The following is a 23482-nucleotide window of genomic DNA, read 5'->3' as shown; positions in this document are numbered from 1 at the left end:
ATATACATACCTGTTTCTTTAATTTCTAAATTTCTAACTGAGTGAGCTTTGCGCTCTTTCTTTCATGTATGAAACCTCTACATCTATTGTATAGGAATTTTCAATTACGCAATGTTTGGCAAAGGAGGAATTTGGCTTCTTTAATCTTCAACTTCTACAGTGTTCTCTGCAGATTGACCGCCAGTCTATCCAATTTAACAACACTGAAGCTTTCAGAACAAGATTATTATTATTATTATTTGAAACTGTTTTATGTTACCAGAACTGTCTGTGGTCTTTACCTAGAGAATCATGTTGGAAGCTTTTTCCAAAATTATAGGAGTATATATATATATTAAAAGTAATATTTCTTGTGAAAAAAAATAAATCCATACTCAAACTGTGACCTACACCAGAATGATACAAGACAAAAATTACAATACCATGTAAACATATGTGATTGCAGTCTTTCTCGGCATATTCCACTGATGAACTCTTCTCAGGTTATCAGCCGATGTGGTGGTGTCATCTTGTCGCAGGGTTTCAATGAGTTTTGTACCCATCAGTTTCTGGCGAAGTCATAAATTCTTTGAAACATTGTGACAAGATGACGCCACCACTCGACTGATAACCCAAGAAGAATTCATCACCATTTAAAAGCCACAGAACACCTATATAGGAAAAAATGCACTTCATACCTGGCTGAAGTTAGCCGGTGCCTTACTAAACAGTCTCACAGCCCTTTTTACTAGCAAATTAAAAGCCCAGCTAAAAAGAATTTTAACTGAAAATCCATTTTATTCCCTGGATGAGTTCTTTATCTTTATGAAAAGTGTTTTGTAAGTATGTCAAGCTCATAATTTTAAGAAATACACATGTGATAAAATCATAAACAATATTTGTAACACTGTCATTTGCATATTATCAAACACAAAACTCATTAAAATGTAAAATTTATTGTTACACACATATCTTTAGTTTGTAATTTGTAAACTAATGTATTCAGAAGAATAATCTGTACAAGTCCAGAAACTATATTATTTCTAGGGATTGTATTCGATTATTCAATGTTGAACAATAATAATAATAATAATAATAATAATAATAATAATTATTATTATTATTATTATTATTACTGGAATTGACCAGCTTTTTGTTTACCAAATTTTATAAACAGAAATTTTTGCATAGGAACAGAGAAAGGAGTTTAGTATGGATTAAAAAATAAAATCAAGTTGGGGTACACTGTTCACAAAAGAACATTTATTATATTCTTCAGTATCAGTGTAACATGTAACAAGATCATCATAACTGATTTGGAGTGCCTTCAATTGTCCTCTTTCCAGAAGTCCAGTTTCACAACAGGCAAATTTTTGCAGTCCGTCACCTGATTCCTTGAGAAACAAACAATATTTTTAATAACACTACAGAAACACACTTACATTTTAAATTTGAAAATTTACAGATATTAAGCAGTGGTTGTGGTATGTCTAGGCACAATAACAGTTTATACTTTACTCTTTAATGTGAATGCTTAATAATAGAAAGGAGCACGCTGTTTGGAATTTGAAGCTGTCAAGGATAAAATCCAAGAAGCAAAAGGTTATCTAGAACTTGTACAGAATTTTTAATAATTGAAGGACACAGAAGGGATGCAGCAGTGGAGAAAGGCATGAGCCAGCACTGTAGTCTATTCCTGTTGTTATTCATGCCACACATTGAATTAGCAGTAGAGGTTGAATAAGCAGTAGAGGAAAGGAAGGAGAAATATGGAAAAAGAATTTAAGTTTAGGTAGAAGAAATAAAACTCCCAAGGTTTTCTGATGACACTGTAAATCTGGTAGAGATGGTGAAGGATTTGGAAGATCACTTTAACTGAGTGGACAGTGTCTTGAAAAGAGATAATAAGATTAACATCAACAAAAGTAAAACAAAGGTAATAAAATCTGGCACTGTTGAAATAGTTAGATTAGGAAATGAGAAACTACAAGTGGTGTACTAAGATTTGCTTTTTGGATGACAAAATAAGTGATTTTGGTCGAAATAAGGAGGATAAAATAAGTAAGATTTTGGTCGAAATAAGGAGGATAAAATAAGTAAATTGGTAACAATAAGGAAAACATTTCTGAAAAAGAGATACATGTTAACATCTAATAATATAAATATGTATGTCACGAAATCTTTTCTGAAAGTGTTTGTTTGAAGTGTAGCCTTATGTGAAAGCAAAATGTGTTAGATAAACAGTAAAAACAAGATCAGTCTGTGAGGGTATAGTGTTCCCTCATCGCAATGGATTCGCGGTATACATGATGGAGTGAGCTGAGCTTCGATAGTGCATTCATCAGCACTGCTTGGTAGCAGTCTTAAGGCTTTTATAATGTGACCGTGCTGCGACTGACCTTTGCTTAACTTTCAGCATGGAAGCAATCAGTAGTAAATTGTGGTATGTAGATTGAAATGCTGAATGTTATCAATAGTGTTGATGTTCACCGAGTGTTTGAATAAATTATAATTTGTGACCTCTTAACTATCGATGTTCTCACTTGGAACAGTCATTACAGTATCCCTGGAGGGATTATTTTATGAGATTCACTGTATGGAAAGTGTGTTGGAAAAGTAAGGAGAGACTGTGATCTAATACCGCAGGGTCATTAAAAGTTAATAAGACACATTCTGAGGCATCAAGGAGTTGTCAGTTTGATAAAGGATGACAGTGTGAAGGGTAAAAGTTGTAAATGTAGCCCAAGGCTTGTCAACAGTAATCAGCTTCAAGAGATAGTAGGCTGCATGAGTTATGCTGAGATGAAATTATTAGAACTAGGATTCAAGCTGTAGTTTGAAATAAACAAATGTAAGGAAAATACACATAAAATGTATGGAAAAATCAACTTACTTGCTGGAAACTAATTTGAAACTATTGGGCTGTATTCTTGTTATATTATCGGCATTATCACATAACAGTCTGGACATGGTTGCCTTTTTGATTTCTTTGATCTGATCTGGAAACAAGGAAAACAAAAATAAATGTAATACAATGTTGTTTTCTGTTTATTAACACTTGTATGTGGTCAGTTACATTTTTCTGTTTATATATGTTTTCGCTTTTTGATTAATATTCAGCATTCGTCTGAGCACTACTCAGTTGTTTTCTTCCCGGTGGTGGATAGCCTCCTACTTCATTGCCAATTTTGTTACTATCTAAACACAATCTTAATTGGGTTAAATTTTGACTTTTTGGTTCTTCACTGCAGCACATGAGTTTGATATATGTTCAGATTCAGCCATTCTTCAGATTCTTGCCCAAGTCTTGATTATGCCCATAAACTTGTTTGTGTGTTTGATTTGTCAGGCAAATTATAGCACATATATAAATGACAGAATGGTGTCACACAAAGTCAAAGAAGTTCATCGAATGTGTAGTGTAGTGAGACAGAGATCTCTGTCTGTGGCAAATTAATCATAAAAATAATCACTGTCACCAGAAGGAACACGTTATGTATCCAAAATTTATAGAAAAACTGAAGGAAATAAAACTTTCTTTCAACAGACTGTAAGTTCCAAAATAACAGTATTGAAATCAGTTATAAGAGGACTTTTCTCATAACAATACCTTCCATCTCAATCAATGGAGGAAATAGCTAAATGGGATAGAAATATAATGTCACCGAGCATTTATAAATAATTATACTAATTTAGGAGTACCCTGAGATAAGTGCAACAAATTAACATGGGAATATGCTTGACTTTTCTTCAGACATTTCTTTATGCTACATAACCCTTTTTTTCCAACAACATTCAAAATGGTTTTGGCTTGTCAGAACTAAATCAAGTCTTTTAAGTACACAGAGGTATCATTGGAAGATGCTGAATTATCAAGTACCATTATGTCTATATCAAGTGAGGGCACTACCAGTAAAGAAAATACAGTTTCTCTCGCTCACCAGAGACTAGCCAGCCATCAAATTTAAGCCTGAGTGGCCACAGGCTCTCTCTCAATCTTTCAAGTTTACTGATGCTATGTTCTAATATCAACCATTGCTTCTCTTGACAACAGACGCTTGTTGGTAACAAATTAGGCTGCTTGTAATGCTATGCATTTTCACTATGCCTGTGTGCGAGATTGCTAGAGTGTATTTACACTTCAGCACCTATGAACTGGTATACCTACTCAGCTATGTGAAATAAATCCACCATCACCTTATAAATTTCATCACACCTGTGTTTCCTATATCCAGTTTAACCAGTGCGGGTTAGTTGTGTGAATGCTTTTAATTTTCTTGTGACTCAGAAAAAATATTTAAGTGTGAGTAGTTGATTTTTGTTTCATGTTGCAGTGTACTTATGGAAATGTAATAAATAACTGTTGTAATATGACAGTGAGGTAAAAGCCAAGTAATGCTAGATCATCATCAGTTGAGTCTGTGATTAGCCAATATACTGACACATCACATCGATTGTGACTGACTGCCTCTAGCTGGCTTAAGTCTGTATGTAGAAAGAAAACACACACACACACACACACACACACAGCTTAGAACTACAATGTATTGTCTGGAGGTGAAGGACTTAGTAGTGTGTTAAGTGAAGTAGGTGAGAGGAATGTGGGGGAGAGTGGAGAGGTGGTACAATGGTACGCAATGAAATAGGAAAATACAAGATTTGGTTTAGGGGCAGGGGGTGGTTGTTGGATTTAACAGAAGTGAGAAATTTTGGAGCAAGCACATTCTATCAAACAGGAGTCCCAATTTGTTGAAGAAGACTTTAAAGGACTCATGTTTTTCATTTATTTTGAAAATTTCTATAAAGAATGGTAAATCATTTTATTCAAAAATTATTTCAGGGTTTTCACCAAGTGGAGATACAATCTCAGTGCTTAGGAGTGCTGTATTTAGGCAAACCACTAGGAAGTATTCATGTCCCAGTCTCCCTTCACCCTCCAAGGTCATTTTACACTCTTCTTCTTTCAGTCTGGATTTGAACTGAGTTGGTGATCATGTATGCATGAATGCTAATCCTTTGGGACACCATGATTACTACCAACAGGGCTTTTGGAATAACGAAATATCCGTTCAACAGAGAAGCTAGAATAATTTTTGGTGACAAAAATACAAAGGATCTAGAACTTTTCAGCCTTACACTTTGTGAAATTTTTTCATTTAAGTATGCATCTACCACTTCTTGCAATGTAAGAAAAATAATTTTCTGCTTTAAAGAATGTCTCGGCAGACAAATGAATGAGGTCATATGAGGTGAATTTGGATTACTATTTTTTTATTATATGGGTTTTAATGCCAGGAGTTTGCAAAAGATGCTCGGCTCACCTTTGATGCAGCTCTTTTCATTTAAAGAGAGGCTGGATCTTTAAGGGAACTGGAATCTGTCAGGAAAGAAGGAATTGGCTGTGGCCTGTAGTGAGGGACCAGCCCCCTCATTTGCCTAAACTGAAAATCGGAAACTACAGAAAACCATTTTCAAGACTGCCGACGGATGGATTCAAATCAACTCGCCTCCCAAATTCAGGGATTGCTAGCTTAGCGGCTTAACATGCAAAGCAACCTCAAATTGGTGGAGAATTTGGAAAAACTTGTTGTTGTACATTATTTAAAATAAAATGAATCACAACAAAAAATTGAATTCTGACATTGTAAGTTTTTTGTTTAGTTGTGCATGTTTAGTTATTTGATAGTGCATGAATGCATGTGTATTTTAAGATTTAATTGTGCATGTAATTGCTGGCTTCATTTATGGGTAGGCTTGTAGGGTGCAGTCGGACAAACTCAAGCAGCCCGCTTAAAAAAAAAAAAAAAAAAAAAAAGATCTAGAAATGAATGCGCTTTCATCACATAGCCCTTCTGCTCTCCACAAACCCCTCCCCATTGTTTTGTATTGGAACTGTTTTTCATAACTGAGTACCACGCAGATGACCAGATTGGGCAATACTTTGCCATTTGGGACACTAATGATAAATTTTTGAGCAAATTTTTGAAAGAAATGCATTCATCACCATTTGGGTGATATTTTTGTTGATCAAAGTGATTTTTGGGTGATACAGATTCAGGTGTATTCTCATGCACCAATTTTAATTTAATGATATTCATAACGATGAAACTTCCTGGCAGATTAAAACTGTGTGCCCGACCGAGACTCGAACTCGGGACCTTTGCCTTTCGCGGGCAAGTGCTCTACCATCTGAGCTACCGAAGCACGACTCACGCCCGGTACCCACAGCTTTAATTCTGCCAGTATCTCGTCTCCTACCTTCCAAACTTTACAGAAGCTCTCCTGCGGACCTTGCAGAACTAGCACTCCTGAAAGAAAGGATATAGCGGAGACATGGCTTAGCCACAGCCTGGGGGATGTTTCCAGAATGAGATTTTCACTCTGCAGCGGAGTGTGCGCTGATATGAAACTTCCTGGCACATTAAAACTGTGTGCCCGACCGAGACTCGAACTCGGGACCTTTGCCTTTCGCGGGCAAGTGCTCTACCATCTGAGCTACCGAAGCACGACTCACGCCCGGTACCCACAGCTTTAATTCTGCCAGTATCTCGTCTCCTACCTTCCAAACTTTACAGAAGCTCTCCTGCGGACCTTGCAGAACTAGCACTCCTGAAAGAAAGGATATAGCGGAGACATGGCTTAGCCACAGCCTGGGGGATGTTTCCAGAATGAGATTTTCACTCTGCAGCGGAGTGTGCGCTGATATGAAACTTCCTGGCACATTAAAACTGTGTGCCGGACCGAGACTCGAACTCGGGACCTTTGCCTTTCGCGGGCAAGTGCTCTACCATCTGAGCTACCGAAGCACGACTCACGCCCGGTACCCACAGCTTTAATTCTGCCAGTATCTCGTCTCCTACCTTCCAAACTTTACAGAAGCTCTCCTGCGGACCTTGCAGAACTAGCACTCCTGAAAGAAAGGATATAGCGGAGACATGGCTTAGCCACAGCCTGGGGGATGTTTCCAGAATGAGATTTTCACTCTGCAGCGGAGTGTGCGCTGATATGAAACTTCCTGGCACATTAAAACTGTGTGCCCGACCGAGACTCGAACTCGGGACCTTTGCCTTTCGCGGGCAAGTGCTCTACCATCTGAGCTACCGAAGCACGACTCACGCCCGGTACCCACAGCTTTAATTCTGCCAGTATCTCGTCTCCTACCTTCCAAACTTTACAGAAGCTCTCCTGCGGACCTTGCAGAACTAGCACTCCTGAAAGAAAGGATATAGCGGAGACATGGCTTAGCCACAGCCTGGGGGATGTTTCCAGAATGAGATTTTCACTCTGCAGCGGAGTGTGCGCTGATATGAAACTTCCTGGCACATTAAAACTGTGTGCCCGACCGAGACTCGAACTCGGGACCTTTGCCTTTCGCGGGCAAGTGCTCTACCATCTGAGCTACCGAAGCACGACTCACGCCCGGTACCCACAGCTTTAATTCTGCCAGTATCTCGTCTCCTACCTTCCAAACTTTACAGAAGCTCTCCTGCGGACCTTGCAGAACTAGCACTCCTGAAAGAAAGGATATAGCGTAGACATGGCTTAGCCACAGCCTGGGGGATGTTTCCAGAATGAGATTTTCACTCTGCAGCAGAGTGTGCGCTGATATGAAACTTCCTGGCAGATTAATACTGTGTGCCCGACCGAGACTCGAACTCGGGACCTTTGCCTTTCGCGGGCAAGTGCTCTACCATCTGAGCTACCGAAGCACGACTCACGCCCGGTACCCACAGCTTTAATTCTGCCAGTATCTCATCTCCTACCTTCCAAACTTTACAGAAGCTCTCCTGCGGACCTTGCAGAACTAGCACTCCTGAAAGAAAGGATATAGCGGAGACATGGCTTAGCCACAGCCTGGGGGATGTTTCCAGAATGAGATTTTCACTCTGCAGCGGAGTGTGCGCTGATATGAAACTTCCTGGCACATTAAAACTGTGTGCCCGACCGAGACTCGAACTCGGGACCTTTGCCTTTCGCGGGAAAGTGCTCTACCATCTGAGCTACCGAAGCACGACTCACGCCCGGTACCCACAGCTTTAATTCTGCCAGTATCTCGTCTCCTACCTTCCAAACTTTACAGAAGCTCTCCTGCGGACCTTGCAGAACTAGCACTCCTGAAAGAAAGGATATAGCGGAGACATGGCTTAGCCACAGCCTGGGGGATGTTTCCAGAATGAGATTTTCACTCTGCAGCGGAGTGTGCGCTGATATGAAACTTCCTGGCACATTAAAACTGTGTGCCCGACCGAGACTCGAACTCGGGACCTTTGCCTTTCGCGGGCAAGTGCTCTACCATCTGAGCTACCGAAGCACGACTCACGCCCGGTACCCACAGCTTTAATTCTGCCAGTATCTCGTCTCCTACCTTCCAAACTTTACAGAAGCTCTCCTGCGGACCTTGCAGAACTAGCACTCCTGAAAGAAAGGATATAGCGGAGACATGGCTTAGCCACAGCCTGGGGGATGTTTCCAGAATGAGATTTTCACTCTGCAGCGGAGTGTGCGCTGATATGAAACTTCCTGGCACATTAAAACTGTGTGCCCGACCGAGACTCGAACTCGGGACCTTTGCCTTTCGCGGGCAAGTGCTCTACCATCTGAGCTACCGAAGCACGACTCACGCCCGGTACCCACAGCTTTAATTCTGCCAGTATCTCGTCTCCTACCTTCCAAACTTTACAGAAGCTCTCCTGCGGACCTTGCAGAACTAGCACTCCTGAAAGAAAGGATATAGCGGAGACATGGCTTAGCCACAGCCTGGGGGATGTTTCCAGAATGAGATTTTCACTCTGCAGCAGAGTGTGCGCTGATATGAAACTTCCTGGCACATTAAAACTGTGTGCCTGACCGAGACTCGAACTCGGGACCTTTGCCTTTCGCGGGCAAGTGCTCTACCATCTGAGCTACCGAAGCACGACTCACGCCCGGTACCCACAGCTTTAATTCTGCCAGTATCTCGTCTCCTACCTTCCAAACTTTACAGAAGCTCTCCTGCGGACCTTGCAGAACTAGCACTCCTGAAAGAAAGGATATAGCGGAGACATGGCTTAGCCACAGCCTGGGGGATGTTTCCAGAATGAGATTTTCACTCTGCAGCAGAGTGTGCGCTGATATGAAACTTCCTGGCACATTAAAACTGTGTGCCCGACCGAGACTCGAACTCGGGACCTTTGCCTTTCGCGGGCAAGTGCTCTACCATCTGAGCTACCGAAGCACGACTCACGCCCGGTACCCACAGCTTTAATTCTGCCAGTATCTCGTCTCCTACCTTCCAAACTTTACAGAAGCTCTCCTGCGGACCTTGCAGAACTAGCACTCCTGAAAGAAAGGATATAGCGGAGACATGGCTTAGCCACAGCCTGGGGGATGTTTCCAGAATGAGATTTTCACTCTGCAGCAGAGTGTGCGCTGATATGAAACTTCCTGGCAGATTAATACTGTGTGCCCGACCGAGACTCGAACTCGGGACCTTTGCCTTTCGCGGGCAAGTGCTCTACCATCTGAGCTACCGAAGCTCAGATGGTAGAGCACTTGCCCGCGAAAGGCAAAGGTCCCGAGTTCGAGTCTCGGTCGGGCACACAGTTTTAATCTGCCAGGAAGTTTCATATCAGCGCACACTCCGCTGCAGAGTGAAAATCTCATTCTGGATTCATAACGATGTTTGCCATTCCACTGCCTTTTAAGGTACTGGAATATTGCAGCCACAAAACTTTACTGGCCTCTAAATAACAGCTCTGGTGCTAACATTAAACTGCTGTAAATAGAGTTAGGCTATTATAGTAGTGCATACATATTTTTAACTTGATATAACGCTAAATCAAAATAACTTTTCCTAGACTTTCTTGTTACAAACTTATCCCTAATTGTAAATTACCACATCAACACAAAGCACATGAAAAACAAGTGGTAGCTCTTATATTAAATTCAACTGCAAGTAAGAACTGAACTGATTAACAAAACAACTGACTTGAGGCTAGTTCAATAACTGGACTCTGCTAAAATAGGAACGGGCGATAGCCAATAGTGCTGTGGATGTATACGTAGTTCAAATCTATCATTGGCCTTGCTGGCTAATGATAGTGCACACCCCTTTTTTGTCGTATGACTGAAAATCAAAATATATTTCAGTTTCACTACACAGCAACTAGGTCGTACATAATTTCCTTTATGTTATAGGGCGGGTACAGATCTGCTGGACTCTCCCTTTGGCTATGTCCTTGCACGGAGGAATTAGTGTAGGTGTTGATTAATAATCAGATGTCTGAGCAAGAGTTAAGTGGTGGGGGGCTGTTGGACTTGCAGTAGTGACTCCCAGTGCTGGAGCATCTTTCTCAAGATTGACTACGGTTGTGATGGTGGTGTTCTTTGAATGAGAGCATCCTACAGGCGTTCATTCTGATTTAACTCTGGAGAGTGAGCTGGTCATTATTTATGCATAATGTCCTCATACTGCAAATACTCGTTGAACAGGCAAGTCCTGTGTTATTGGGCATTAACCTCCAACAGATTACACCCAGATACGCACGCTTTTGGAAGAGGCGCACGCACCACTGGTCGATGTCATCACTACGGAGCACAACTGTCACATTAGCCTAAAGAAACATAAATAGTAGAGTGCATACTCCCAATGTGATGGTCTTTTGGACAAAAGCACTGATGGCAGTTACACAGGTACCCACATGGCACTGTTTATGCAAACCTGTTAATGGAGCACCTAAAGAAATCCTTCCTATCTATTCAACAACCAACATTCTGGTTTTCATTTATTGAACATATCTTTAATTGCAACCATGGCAATGATTGCAACCATGGCAATGATGACCCCTGCTCTTTCCTCCTGAACCACATCATCTATTCCCTAAGTTGCTTCACCTCCTTCCTCTCAGTTCAGCACGTTGTCTTTCTAGACGCTGCTCCCTGCTTCTTAGAGTTCCCCGTACAAATGCATCTGTATCAGATGCACCGACCACCGACAGTATTTTTTTTAAACAGCTGTCATCCAATTGACATAATAAAGTGCCGCCCCTACAGGATTGACACACGTGGCCACTGCATCTACATCAGTAAGTACACATTATCCAAATTTGCTGATAACCTTGTTAAAGTCTCTGGTGCCATACTTCCTATGGTGTCAACAAACCCGATTTAACTATGAATCACTCACTGAGCAGTACTCCTCCTATCACTTACACCTGGAGAACCTCAACCACATCCTTCATCAGCGTTTCAACTACCCTCTTAATTCTCTGAGATGCCATCTCCTAACTCAGTCCTGTGATTGGCATTTCCTACTCTATAAAGATGGTGCTACATATAGCAAACCAGAATTTGTAGAAACTAATATGTTCTTTGATATCAAATTTCTTTATTAATTCAGTTACCAGTTTCAATCTTTATGATCATCATCAGATTCATAAAATATGTGTGTATTTATGAGTAAGAGCATTATAGTACACTACAACAGTATAAGTAGTAGCACTGATTCATACGACCTGAGAAGCATCTGACAAATAACGTACCTGTTTCCTTAACACTTAGAATGGAACATCTATCTGACAGGTGGATACAGTTTATGTTTGTTCTGCCGGAGATGCTGAAAATCACCCTATGGTTCTACATAGCTACAGGCATCTCATTTGGTACATAGCTGTACTGCAATGGAGGTCACGTGTCTCACAGCATTGATTTACTGAACAAAACTTGCTTTCATTCCAGACCAACACCACCTCCCAGGTGGGTGTTCTGAGTAAGTGCACATATTCACCTGCCTCAAAGACTGATGTTCCTGGACTCACAGTGTTGCCTCACAGGCAGATAATCCTACTTACTCTTTTTTAAGTTCTTTTTCATGGCATTTTTAGGTGTTTGACTACTGTACAGCTAAATTTGTTTCAGTGAGTTTGCTTAGAGGAATTTGGAGGGAATAACTGTGCGTGTAACATCACACGCACCAAATTATTTACTTTTAAGTGCAATTTCAGTTCTTTTTAGTGCGTTTCTCATTCTTTATAAACTACAATTTTACTGATTCAAAATGTATTCTGTACATAGGTATGTACTTCACACAGTAACAATTTTAATTTAATTTATTATGATTCATTCATTTCACCATTGTTTCTTGGTTGTTTGCTAGTTTGTGAAGACAGGTAGCTCTTTTTACAACTCTTTTCATCAATTACATTCCACAAGGAAGTCCTAACAATTACTGGTTCCTAAATCAGGCTGGAAAAATACCTGAAAATGTCTCTAACAAAAGCAGATGAATTATGCAGATGATGGATGAGATGTTTTATGAAGACTGACTCTGAAGTTGACTCCAGTGATTCATATGCTCCTGATGAAATTGTTCTATTAATGATACAGCACAATAGAGTCTCAGACATATCAAAAAATGAGCTGGATCGAAATATTTTTTATGAAAATGGTTCAAATGGTTCTGAGCACTATGGGACTTAACATCTGAGGTCATCAGTCCCCTATAACTTAGATCTACTTTAACCTAACTTACCTAAAGACATCACACACATCCATGCCCGAGGCAGAATTCGAACCTGCGAGCGTAGCGGTCGCTCGGTTCCAGACTGAAGCGCCTAGAACCGCTCGGGCATACTGGCTGGCTTTTGTTTTTTTATTTTATTTATTTATTTTTTATTATATGAAGACAATGCAAGTACTACTACTGAAGTTGACCAACATTACCCAATGGAAAAAGTGAGCAATCTCAGTTCTGATGATAATGTGCTAGATATGATAAAGATGAAATGTGACATTACAGATTTCCCATGAGTTCCATATTCCTCTCTTAGTTTATCTTTGGACTACTGAAGTTATTTTCTTCAGCTAAAATATTGTACAAGACTGATAAAACTTTGTTTGAGAATGACGGATTTTCATTCTGAAACTGAACAAAAAATTAAACTCTTTGAATTTTAACACTTCTTCATTAATTTTAAATTTTCAGGTAAATTCCAATATTCAACACTGGCTTAATACATGTCAGAAAAATCAATATTTGCACTACAGGTGGATGTTCCTACTCGCTACCCACCTCCCAGGTGGATATTCTAACGCCCTGTCCACCTCCCAGATGGAAGTTCCCCAGAATGCAGTGTAAAACGATGTCCGTACCTAAGTGTTAAACTCGTAACTTATGCTAAAAGCTGGAGATAAAATAATACCCATGGTTGGAATCATTACAAGATATAAACACATGATAATAATGAGATCAACACTCATAGCCCATGATGCAGGCTGGCTGCTAGCACACTTTGCTTATAGCTGCAGTACAAACAGCTGTGGGTACTTAGCTGCTAAGTGCTGCTGTCTAAGCACAGTTTACAATGGCTTGTTATAGAGTGAGGAATGGGATTTATAAGATTCTATGTAAGCCATAGTAAGCTGAGTTAAAGATGTAATGAAAATGGAGTTGGAACATAAAATTGGGCCCACAGTGAGATATTAGTTGGAATTACGAATGTTATTTCTTGATAAGTGTCTATAACATAAGTAGTACATTATGAACTTAGCTGAAAGCAGCATACTAGGGGGAAAAAAAACCACCACAGGTGCAATGAGCTCGTGAAAATGGTGCCATGAATATGCGAACACACTAAAAAAGAAAGGGCATGTATATTTGCAACCGAGAAGTGGGAAATTTGGGGTCAGGGATAGAAATAAGAATGGACAGAGTCAGGAAAGCAGGATGTGCAAGAACTACAGCAGTCTATCATACAGTGGAAAATAGGTGTCTGGGTTGAATTCATTTTGTTCATTTAGAATTTTATCAGATGGTATTCTTCTTTTAAATTTTTTGCATCTTCCTGGCTGTGTTTTCTCGAGCCTGTTGTGTCTGCAGCTTCTTGCATGTCTCGATGAACTACTTTCATCCAATTTCATAATGTACCATGTACGTCATAGAAACCTATAGGGTGTCCGGGCTAAACATACAATAATATAAAACATAATAACTTGAGACGTAATAGAGATACAATTTGTTTCTAAAAGTGTGGTAAGTCAAAATGTTTTCCGTGTTTGCTTGCAGCAGTTGGCACTGCTTTCACATGCACATAATTGCTTTGTTTATGTAAATGTGTGTTGGCAGCTATGCAGACTCTACACAGAAGGTGTTCTGTGTGCTTCCTCTCAAGGAATATAAGTCTTTTACACTGGTACAACATCGTTTCTGGTATGATTACGGATTGCAACTGAGTGATGATGTTCCCATTTACATAACAATCACGAAATGGGACAAGTGGCTTCAGGAAACCGAGAGTTTGCTTTCAGTGTCGGGCCACCATACCAAGCCTGTCCTTCCAGTGGAGCTGCAAGTCAATCCAACTAGCAAGTAGGCAGTTTCAGTTAACTCATATGACAGTACACAATGCCATCCATGAAAATGTTGCCTCTACAGGCATACAAACAGCAGCTTCATCACAAAATCAAGCCTGAGGAGAGGCCACAATGGAAAACATTCACAGAGACAGTTCTGGTAAAAATAGATAAAAATGAGGCATTGCTCAGTTTCATCTGTTCCTTGGACGAGGCTACAGTCCACACTTCTGTCATGGTAAATATGCACAACTGTCATGTGTGGGGAACTGAATCCCCCCTGTAATGATAGAGTGTGAACATGACTCTCCAAAAGTGGATGTGTGGTGTGGATTGTTGAAGGACAGGGTTATAGGCCTATTCTATTTCACAGAGCCTACAGTTAATCCAACACGTGTGCAGACATGTTGGAGCTGTATGCTGTGCTCCAGAATCCTCATGGTGTGATCTGTCAACAAGGTGGTACACCATACTATTTTGTGAACGCTGTGAGGGATTTCTTGGAATAGTTCTCAGATCGCTGGACTGGGAGAGGTGGTCTGTCGATTGCTTGGCCCCTAGAAGCCCAGAAATTACACCACTTGATTTTTTTCTGTGGGAGTTTGTCAAGAATCAAGTGTACCAGACATCAGTTCGTTATCTACCAGATGTCTGACTTCTCACTCATGCAGCTGTTGTTCCTGCAAAGCTGCAAAACACTTGAAGAGAACTGGACTGGAGATTACATGTTGTCATGCCACAAGGCACATATGTTGAAATGTATTAGGTGTGTAAAAAACATTTTTAGTTACCATACTTGTGAAAACATGTTGTCAATAAATACCTGAATTACTTCAAGTTATTCCATTTTATGCTATTATATGTTTAAATCAGACACTCAGTATTTGACAGCTGGTATTTTTAATTTTAACTAATATCTTACTGTGAACTGAATTTTATACTCCAGCGCTATTTTAAACACATTTTTAACTCAGCCTATTTTGGCTTGTGTAGAATCTTATACATCCTGTCACTGCACTTACAGTCAGCAGCACATACTGGCCCAGCCACCTCAGCTGTTGGTATAACAGCTTTAAGCAAAGTGTGCTAATAGTCACCCTACATTTTGGCCATGAATGTTCAGCTCATTACTGTCATGTTTTTATTACTTGTAACAATTCCAATCATGACTAAACATTTTATGTGCTTCTATTCCTAAGTTTAATGAGACAAGTATGGCATTTGTCAGATGCTTCAAGAAAAGCCTTTCCTTCTTTCCTGGCCACTAAGCCTCCCCTGAACTGGAGTTCTGGCTGACTTTTCCGAACTGTACCCCTTTTCCTAAACCTCTCCAGTCCTTTTCCTTCTCCCCTCTTTTCCTTCCCCTTCAGCTCTTCTGGCAGAAGAGGGAGCCACTGGCTCCAAAAGCTTGCATAAGTTAAATCTTTTTGTGTGTGTGTTTACTGCTGCTGCCACTTGTAGACTTTTTTTAACTATCCAATTATGTTATATTGTCAACAATTGATAATTTCATAGTTATATTAGTTTAGTTGTCTTGTGTGAAGAAGTGAATGGTATCTGTGCAGGATCCACACGACACAAGTCATGGAGCAGCCACACACTGCCACTGGGTTGTCCAAGTCACAGTCTGATGGTTGTCATTTGTTCAGGTGAAGATGTGGTTGGTGTTTATGTCCACATGAAAGACAGTGCAGAAAGTTCCAGTGAACTAGATATATGACACAACAGCTTTCACAGGTGGCCCTGCATGTGATGGCGTAGGATATGCCTGTAACTATAGTCAAATGCAACAATCATTCTTACAGTAAAAAATGTTTCGATATTCTCCCCACACCCTTGCTGCCGTGTCATACATCTTTCTAACTGTTGGTGCCAGTATAGCACTAACATCAAACACGAGTGTTTACTTACTGTTTATTAATGTGATTTTAAAATGTATGACAAGAGAAATGATCCCACTGAATGTGAGATTTATGAATGCAAAAATAAGATTTGCAGACAGATAACTGAAGTTCATGGAAATGTGATGAATGAAGATTCGGTTCCAAAATGGTGTATAACATTTAATGGTGGGAGAATGAATATTAATGGTGAAGAATGGTCAGGCTGATCTTCAGTTGTGACAGAGAATCGAGGAAAGAGGAAAAATTTCAACAGAATAGACATCATTTTCCTATTGATGGAATGAGCTTCTTCTTTTCTGAAGTTTCAAGATAAGTTTTTTTTTATAAAATTACTACTGGTGATTTGCATAGTAGAAGAATGTATGCTAGGCAGGATCCTCAGCTTTAGACAGATGGACACAAAAAACAACGAACGGAATCAAAAGGGCATTCTACACATCAGCACTGTCCCTAGAGCAGAGATCATAAATACAGTGGCCCCTGTCAGACCCTTCAACAACTGAGCCGAGCAACTCAAAACAAATGCTATGGACTTTTGTCCAGTAACATTTTGCTTCTCCTCAATAATGCTTTCCTGCATTTTGCTGCACTGTTGAAGGATTTTCTTTGACAGTTTCAGTGGGAATTTTTTGAACATTTGCCTGTGACCTGTACTTGACCCAAGTGGTTACCACCTTCAACCTAAATGGAAGGAATTTTTTGTGCAGAAAGGACTATGGAAATGACAGTGAACTGGAAGAGGGTGTTAGTGGGTGATTCAATGAGTCGGTGGCAACTAACTGCACAGGAAGCATTTAAATTTGAACAGCAGCCATACAGAAAATGACCAAGGTATGAAATTACACTGCTGGAAGAGAAAATTGGTACACCTGGAGAGACAAGATCAATTTCACTCTGATGACAGCATATGGCACCTAGCAGATAGTAGATCTACTGATAATGGTTTCAATGTCGTCTGCCAACAGATAGTGTAGTGGCAGAGCTATCAGAGTGCCACCTGTCTAATCTTTAATAAGGAATGCTCACAGCCAGAAGGCTCAGTGTGGTGGAAACGTGTGAAGCAAGTAGTCACCCGAGCAACGGAGATACACTCGTGATTTGTGCAGCCGACTGAGCAAGTTTGAAAGGGGTCTAATTGTGGCATTCTGAGTGGTGGATTGGTCCTTTCAGAGAACTACCACAGAAGTTGGAGGTGCTGAGTCAGTTGTGCAACAATAATGGTATAAGTGGTCACATGGACATTTTCGCACTCATAGGTGCAGTTATTTGCATCCATGTGGCACAGATGCCAGGATTGTCATATTGTAAGGGCAGTAGTGACAGATTGTACAGCTACAACTACACAGATAAGAAGATTTGTGAGCCCAGATGTGTCAACACGAACTGTTGCAAACTAGTTATTACCAGTGGGACTATGGGCATGCACACTTGTAGACTGTCTTCCACTCATTCCACAGCACTGACGCACATGGCTCAACTGATACTGTCAGAGAATCACTTGGAAGATGGAATGGCATACTGTGGTCTTCAGTGATGAAAGCAGATTCTGCATGCACACAAGTAATGGTCGTTTGCACATACAGTGTAGACCTGGTGAGTGCTGTCTCATTGAGTGCATTCGTTCATGATACATCCCAGGCATTATGCTCTGGGGTGCTATAAGCTACAACTCTCGATTACCTTTGGTGTTTTTGCAGGGGATGCTAACAGGTGCCCGGTACGTGCAGAATGTTACTAGACCTGTTCTTTTGCCGTTCTTGCAAAAGGAAGGTGACATTTTGTACCAACAGGATAATGCTCTCCCACACACTGCCCCTGGCCAGCACAATCTCTGGACTTGCCTCCAATTGAGCTTGTATGGGATATGATGGGATGAGAAGTGATTTGTGTGACTCATCAACCGACAACTCTTACAGAACCACATGAACAGTTTGTGCAGGTTTGGCATGATGTGTCCTATGACAGTACTCACCATCTGCATGATTGACTGGATGCCAGAGTCAGTGCCTCCATAGCCGCCTGTGGAGGCTATATCACATATGAATGCAGGTGATTCAGCACGAGTCAATACTGGGGGTACCTCAGAATCGCTTGTGCTATTGATCTGCAAATGTAATCATTTCATGTCCTCCATATGCACTGGTGCAACAATAAATCTCGAGTGAATTGGAAGCTTCTGAGGGGTCTTCGGTGATTACTTTGAGAGGAATAGCAAGGAGTTTGGGAAGGAAATTCATAGCACAATGAAATATAGTTCTCCTGGCAGTACTTGGTAATAAAAAAAGAGGTAGGGGGAGATATGCTACTTTGCATATCGTTAATGAGAGCTGTTGGAATATTAAGAGAATGTTTGAATATGGCATGGGAAATCTGTTTGCGGGTTCAGTTTCAAGAGTAGGGGTTGTCACTGAAGGCCTTAGCAGTAACTTCAACAGCTCATCACAGTAGATGCACCATCTATCTCTTTTAGTAACCAACAAATTCCACAAATAAACAGGTTTCTATTTTAGTTATCATGTTGACATATGCCATGAACATTTTAAATTTAGATACTTACACACACACACACACACACACACACAGAGAGAGAGAGAGAGAGAGAGAGAGAGAGAGAGAGAGAGAGAAGGTAAATATAATTGGGCAGGCTGTTCAGAAACTATCTGCTACTGTAATAAAATGAAAATGTCAAGGTTGATTACAGCAGCAACAACTCCATAAATGACTAAGTTAACAGAGTACAAATATAAGAAAACTCAAAATTTTCTGATACCTTGTGTGAATGGGTAAGGAGATCCACTATAATCATAGAAAAATCTGTCTCCACACTTCCAGCGGTAGAACTGTTCACAAAGTATAGCCTCCCGTACACTCAGTATATCCTGGTTCTTTTTTTCGAGCAGTACCATCATGAGTTCAACATCATCTGGATGCTCATAAAAGTGGGACAGGGCCATGGCATCCTGAAAAATGAAATTTTATTACTGTAGGCACCTTGCAAATCTGGTCTTACATTTGCACTGTTGCTTATTGAGAATAAAATTAGTTACAAATTGATGAAATTCTTCTCAGTAGGTGGTGTTCCATATTTTGTTGAAATTTATTAAAACCTGTACTATTTCTACCAGTTTCATTAATCACAAATGAGATAGGACATTTCTGTGCAGGATCGGTATTATTATCAGTTTTTTTCCTAGAATATTTCAGTGAACAGCATGTAATCAATTAGAAAAGTGTAACAAAATGCGTAACATTACTCTAAATAATCAATATGGATTTAGGAAGGAGTGAAATATTGTGCACACTATTAAGAGCTATCCACTAAAATAAGGAAATGTGTTGATAACAAGCTGTGCATATCTGATATTTTTTGTGGCCACATTAACACATTTGAAATGGAAACCCATAAGCTGCTGGTTCACAAAATGGCTACTTATGGTTTCCATGGAACATCTTTATGCTGGTTCTCAACCTATCTCTAAAATAGAAAGCAGATGGTAGTTGTACAACAAAAAGGTGAAAGAGATGGTCTAGCTAGAAGGAGATACAAGCAGATGTACCCACAGAGATCGATACTAGGCCTCTTTCTGTTCCTGCATTAGATAAATGTGAGTAAGATAAACTCACTGACAGTTCTGTATGCAGATGATTCAAGAGCGGTAGTCTGCAGTAAAAAACAATGAAGAACTAGCATAGGACAAAAAAAAAAAAAAAAAAAAAAAAAAAAAAAAAAAAAAAAAAAAAAAATCTCTGTAAAAATTTGAAACTTGGCTAAACAACAATGCTATGAATGTGAACCTTACAAAATCACAAATTGTACAATTCAGGACTAGACAAACTGCTGAATATATATCACAGTTAAACTATGGTCACTGCAGACTCTGTCAAATTTATTGGAATTACTATACACAAAATCTTGTCATAGGCTGATCACAGGGGTTGCTTAGTGAAGTAATTAAACAGTTTTGTTTGTGCAATGAGAGTTCTAATCAAAGTAACTGGCTTACTTAATAAGAAAACAGTTTGTAATTCATATGTTATACCTATGGTGACATCCACTACATTACACATCACTAAGATAATGTAAGGGAGTATCTGTGACCAAAGACGACTCGGTGTCACAAGACATGTTTTGGTGTAAGATATGCATCTGTATTTTGTGACTGAATAAAGTAGATTTAGGTATAGCAGCCTTGTGTACACTATTGGAACACTCCCTATTATGTACGTAAGGATTTTGTCTACAGATGTGATACTGACAATTTGCGATGACCACATATGAGGTAATTTTTATGCCGATACGGTTACTACATGAGGACAAAGTAACCCTCGCATAATTGTTGCATGCCAAAATTCACATGCCACGCTGATGGTTTCCATTCTGACCAGTGCAGTACTTCTCAACTGACTTTTTGACCAGCTGGAGTCATCAATTGTTCAAGTGACATCCATCAGTATTGTGATTCAACATATGACACTAGTTCTGAACAAGTCAAAGCAACAAATAGTTTATTGTGTGACCTCATTGCTGCTCCTGTCTTGCAGAAACACCAGGCAAACGTTGAATGGCAACATTCCATCTGCTCAGATTTGTGGTCATTCACCAGTATTCGATGCATTTCATGGACAACTGTGGACTAGTTACATTGAGAAATTCCACTGACCACCAACAAAGCATCCACACCATTGAAAACATTCTTGGTGGCCATGTGCCATAGTATCAGCTTTGGCATGCTTACTTCTGTGCATCAGTTGAGCCCCACCTACCTCACCTGACTATTCTGACTAACGTCACTGGGCCCAGCTGGAGCGATGACCTTCATACAACACCGACAAATCCCGGCTTACCTGCTGTCCATCTCATGCTTGCACTGACACAGAATACCACTAACCGTGCCATGCTCGACACCGGGCAGAACCTCGCCAACTGTGTCACACTCACACAACCACGATTTGCCACTGTCCTCACCTCATTTGTGCCTGAGCAGAACATTGTCACACGTCATGTCTGCACAGCCACAAGATATGGCTGACCACACCACACCACACCTGAGCAGAACCATTTTTGTTCATATCATGAAACATATGTGAGCAGTTCAGTGACACTATACGCAATTGTTGTCTGTGATGCGACTACTTAACAGTGTCCACAACTGGCTTACCAATTCAACAAGACTTGTTACTGGCCTTCCAACAGGATTTTGCTACAGGTTCACAACAGTACCTGCATACCGTCAAATGTAACTTATGCCACATTTCAGTGTGTTTCAAGGGACAACCACATATTCCATACTGTGTATTGTGACTTTGGCCCACTCCAAACATGGTCTCACAATTGGTCAAAATATGTGCACTTCTGCGAATCGTGTTTTCAGTTGTGGGACTGTCCCCATCTTGCCACCTCACATGGGCGTTCTCTGACAAAGACATCATAATACCACACTTAGGAATGGACTTTTTACATTACTTCATCTCTACCCAGTCGTTCGACCCACCACACTCCTGCATTTTGACGTGGGCTGCAGGGTCCCAGGGTCTTTTGCCCTGGTGCCTCCACTCTTGCCTTGTACATTGACAAACAGCAAGAAGAGAACTGTACATCCACCAAGACACTCAAGGAGTATGCCTCCTCAGCCAACGAGCTCTTAAAGATTCCCCAATGCTATGTCAATTACTGTGCGTCACTGGATACGTTCTATACAAAGAACACATTGTTCCCACACCATAATAATGATATATCCACTGTTTTCATAGCAGGCAGTTCCTTATTCAGGGAGAAAGTCAGGGGAATGCTGGAAAGAAAGGGTGTGAGAAGTGCAATGTGACAAGGTATTGGAGTTTTCTTACTGCTGTACTTTCCACCTAAGCACTTACAGGTGTGAAACATATTAGTAATGTAATACGTATCAAAGTGATTTATCTGTGCATTTAATTCTCTTGATGAGATTAAGGGCTTCAGGCCAGTCTAACATCTAACCAGACTTCCTTAGTGAGTAAGCATTACAATTTGCATGGCACATGAGCAATATACAGGGTGATTTTGCTAAGAGAGAACAAACTGCAGGAAACAATCACTGGGAGGATAAGGAACAAAAAAGGTCATCATTATGGACATATGTATAAAAAGGATTTGTACCCTTGTGTTTACGTAGTGATGAATTTACAATATCTTCAGATAATGATACCTCCTGAACTAATTAATTTTAAGTAAAACCAACTGAAACACAGTGTTTAAAACTGAAGGAATTATACTTCTAACAATAAGAATTTATCACACAAGATAACATAAGCAATTGAGAGCTGTTTAGAAACATCACAAAAAATGCACTTATGCAAAAACATACAGAAAAGAGAACAGGAAATAAATGCAAGAGAAAACACATTGATTGTAAGAAGAGACTCTGGGAAGAATGAAGGAACAAGACAAAATCATGACTACTCAAATTCAAATGTTTTCTTAAAAGGGAATATTTGAAAATAATAATAATAATAATAATAATAATAATAATAATAATAACTTTGTAGAGAACTAGGTAAGTGATTAATAATACTTGAGAAGGTTCAGTTCCCAATATGAATAGAATAGAATAGAATATTTTCATTAGCCTTTCAGTATTTTTCATACAATTGGCTTTGTCAAAGTTTACAGAGGGTTTTAGTTTCAGTACGATATTCAAATAGTTACAGAAAGGGGAGAAAAGGAACTAAAAACCTTTTCTTCAGCATTATGTGAAACAATGTTTTATACAGTAATTAAATACACACATAAGAAAAGAATCACAGTAAATAACTAGCTTATATAATACCAAAACATTTTCTTCATAACTTAGGTAAAACATATATTTTGATGATTAGTTTCTAAGAATTCTTCAGTTGTATAGAATTCGTTGTTTTTTAGCCAGGTTTGCAATGTATTCTTATATTTATTTAGTGGTACTGTACGAGCTGAGCATGGTAACTTATTGAAAAATTTTATGCTTAAATACTTATAGTTATTATGGACTACAGCAAGTCTTGTGGAAGGCAAGTCCAGCAGGTGACTGTTTCTTGTACTGTGTGCATGCACATCACATGTCATGTTCAATTTTTTCAGATTTTCTCTGGCATATATTAGACAGTTACATATGTGCATGCTTCGCACTGTCATTACGCCAAGAGATTTAAAATAATTTCTGCAGGACTCTCTGGGTGCTAACCCCTCCATGCACCTGAATATGAGCAATATCTTTACACAAAATAATGATTTATTTATTCATCTATAGAACAATATACAT

General features: G+C 39.9%; 1 protein-coding gene across 1 annotated transcript in view; it reads right to left on the bottom strand.

Annotated features, from left to right (window-relative positions):
* Positions 1 to 1214: 1214 nt before the first annotated feature.
* LOC126210308 (peroxidase-like) overlaps positions 1215 to 23482 on the bottom strand; it is a 190161-nt gene continuing 167893 nt past the window's right edge. Inside the window, exons 12-14 of the mRNA XM_049939504.1 lie at positions 18982 to 19171; positions 2873 to 2978; positions 1215 to 1373 (exon numbers count right to left, since the gene is read on the bottom strand). Coding sequence (XP_049795461.1) covers positions 1307 to 1373; positions 2873 to 2978; positions 18982 to 19171 — 363 coding nt within the window. The 3' untranslated portion in view covers positions 1215 to 1306. The remainder of the gene's footprint in view (positions 1374 to 2872; positions 2979 to 18981; positions 19172 to 23482) is intronic.

Source organism: Schistocerca nitens, chromosome 10 (assembly GCF_023898315.1).
Source record: "Schistocerca nitens isolate TAMUIC-IGC-003100 chromosome 10, iqSchNite1.1, whole genome shotgun sequence".
Taxonomy (NCBI): Eukaryota; Metazoa; Arthropoda; class Insecta; order Orthoptera; family Acrididae; genus Schistocerca; species Schistocerca nitens.
Note: the sequence above shows the minus strand (reverse complement) of the source record. Positions and strands in the feature narration are given on the sequence as shown.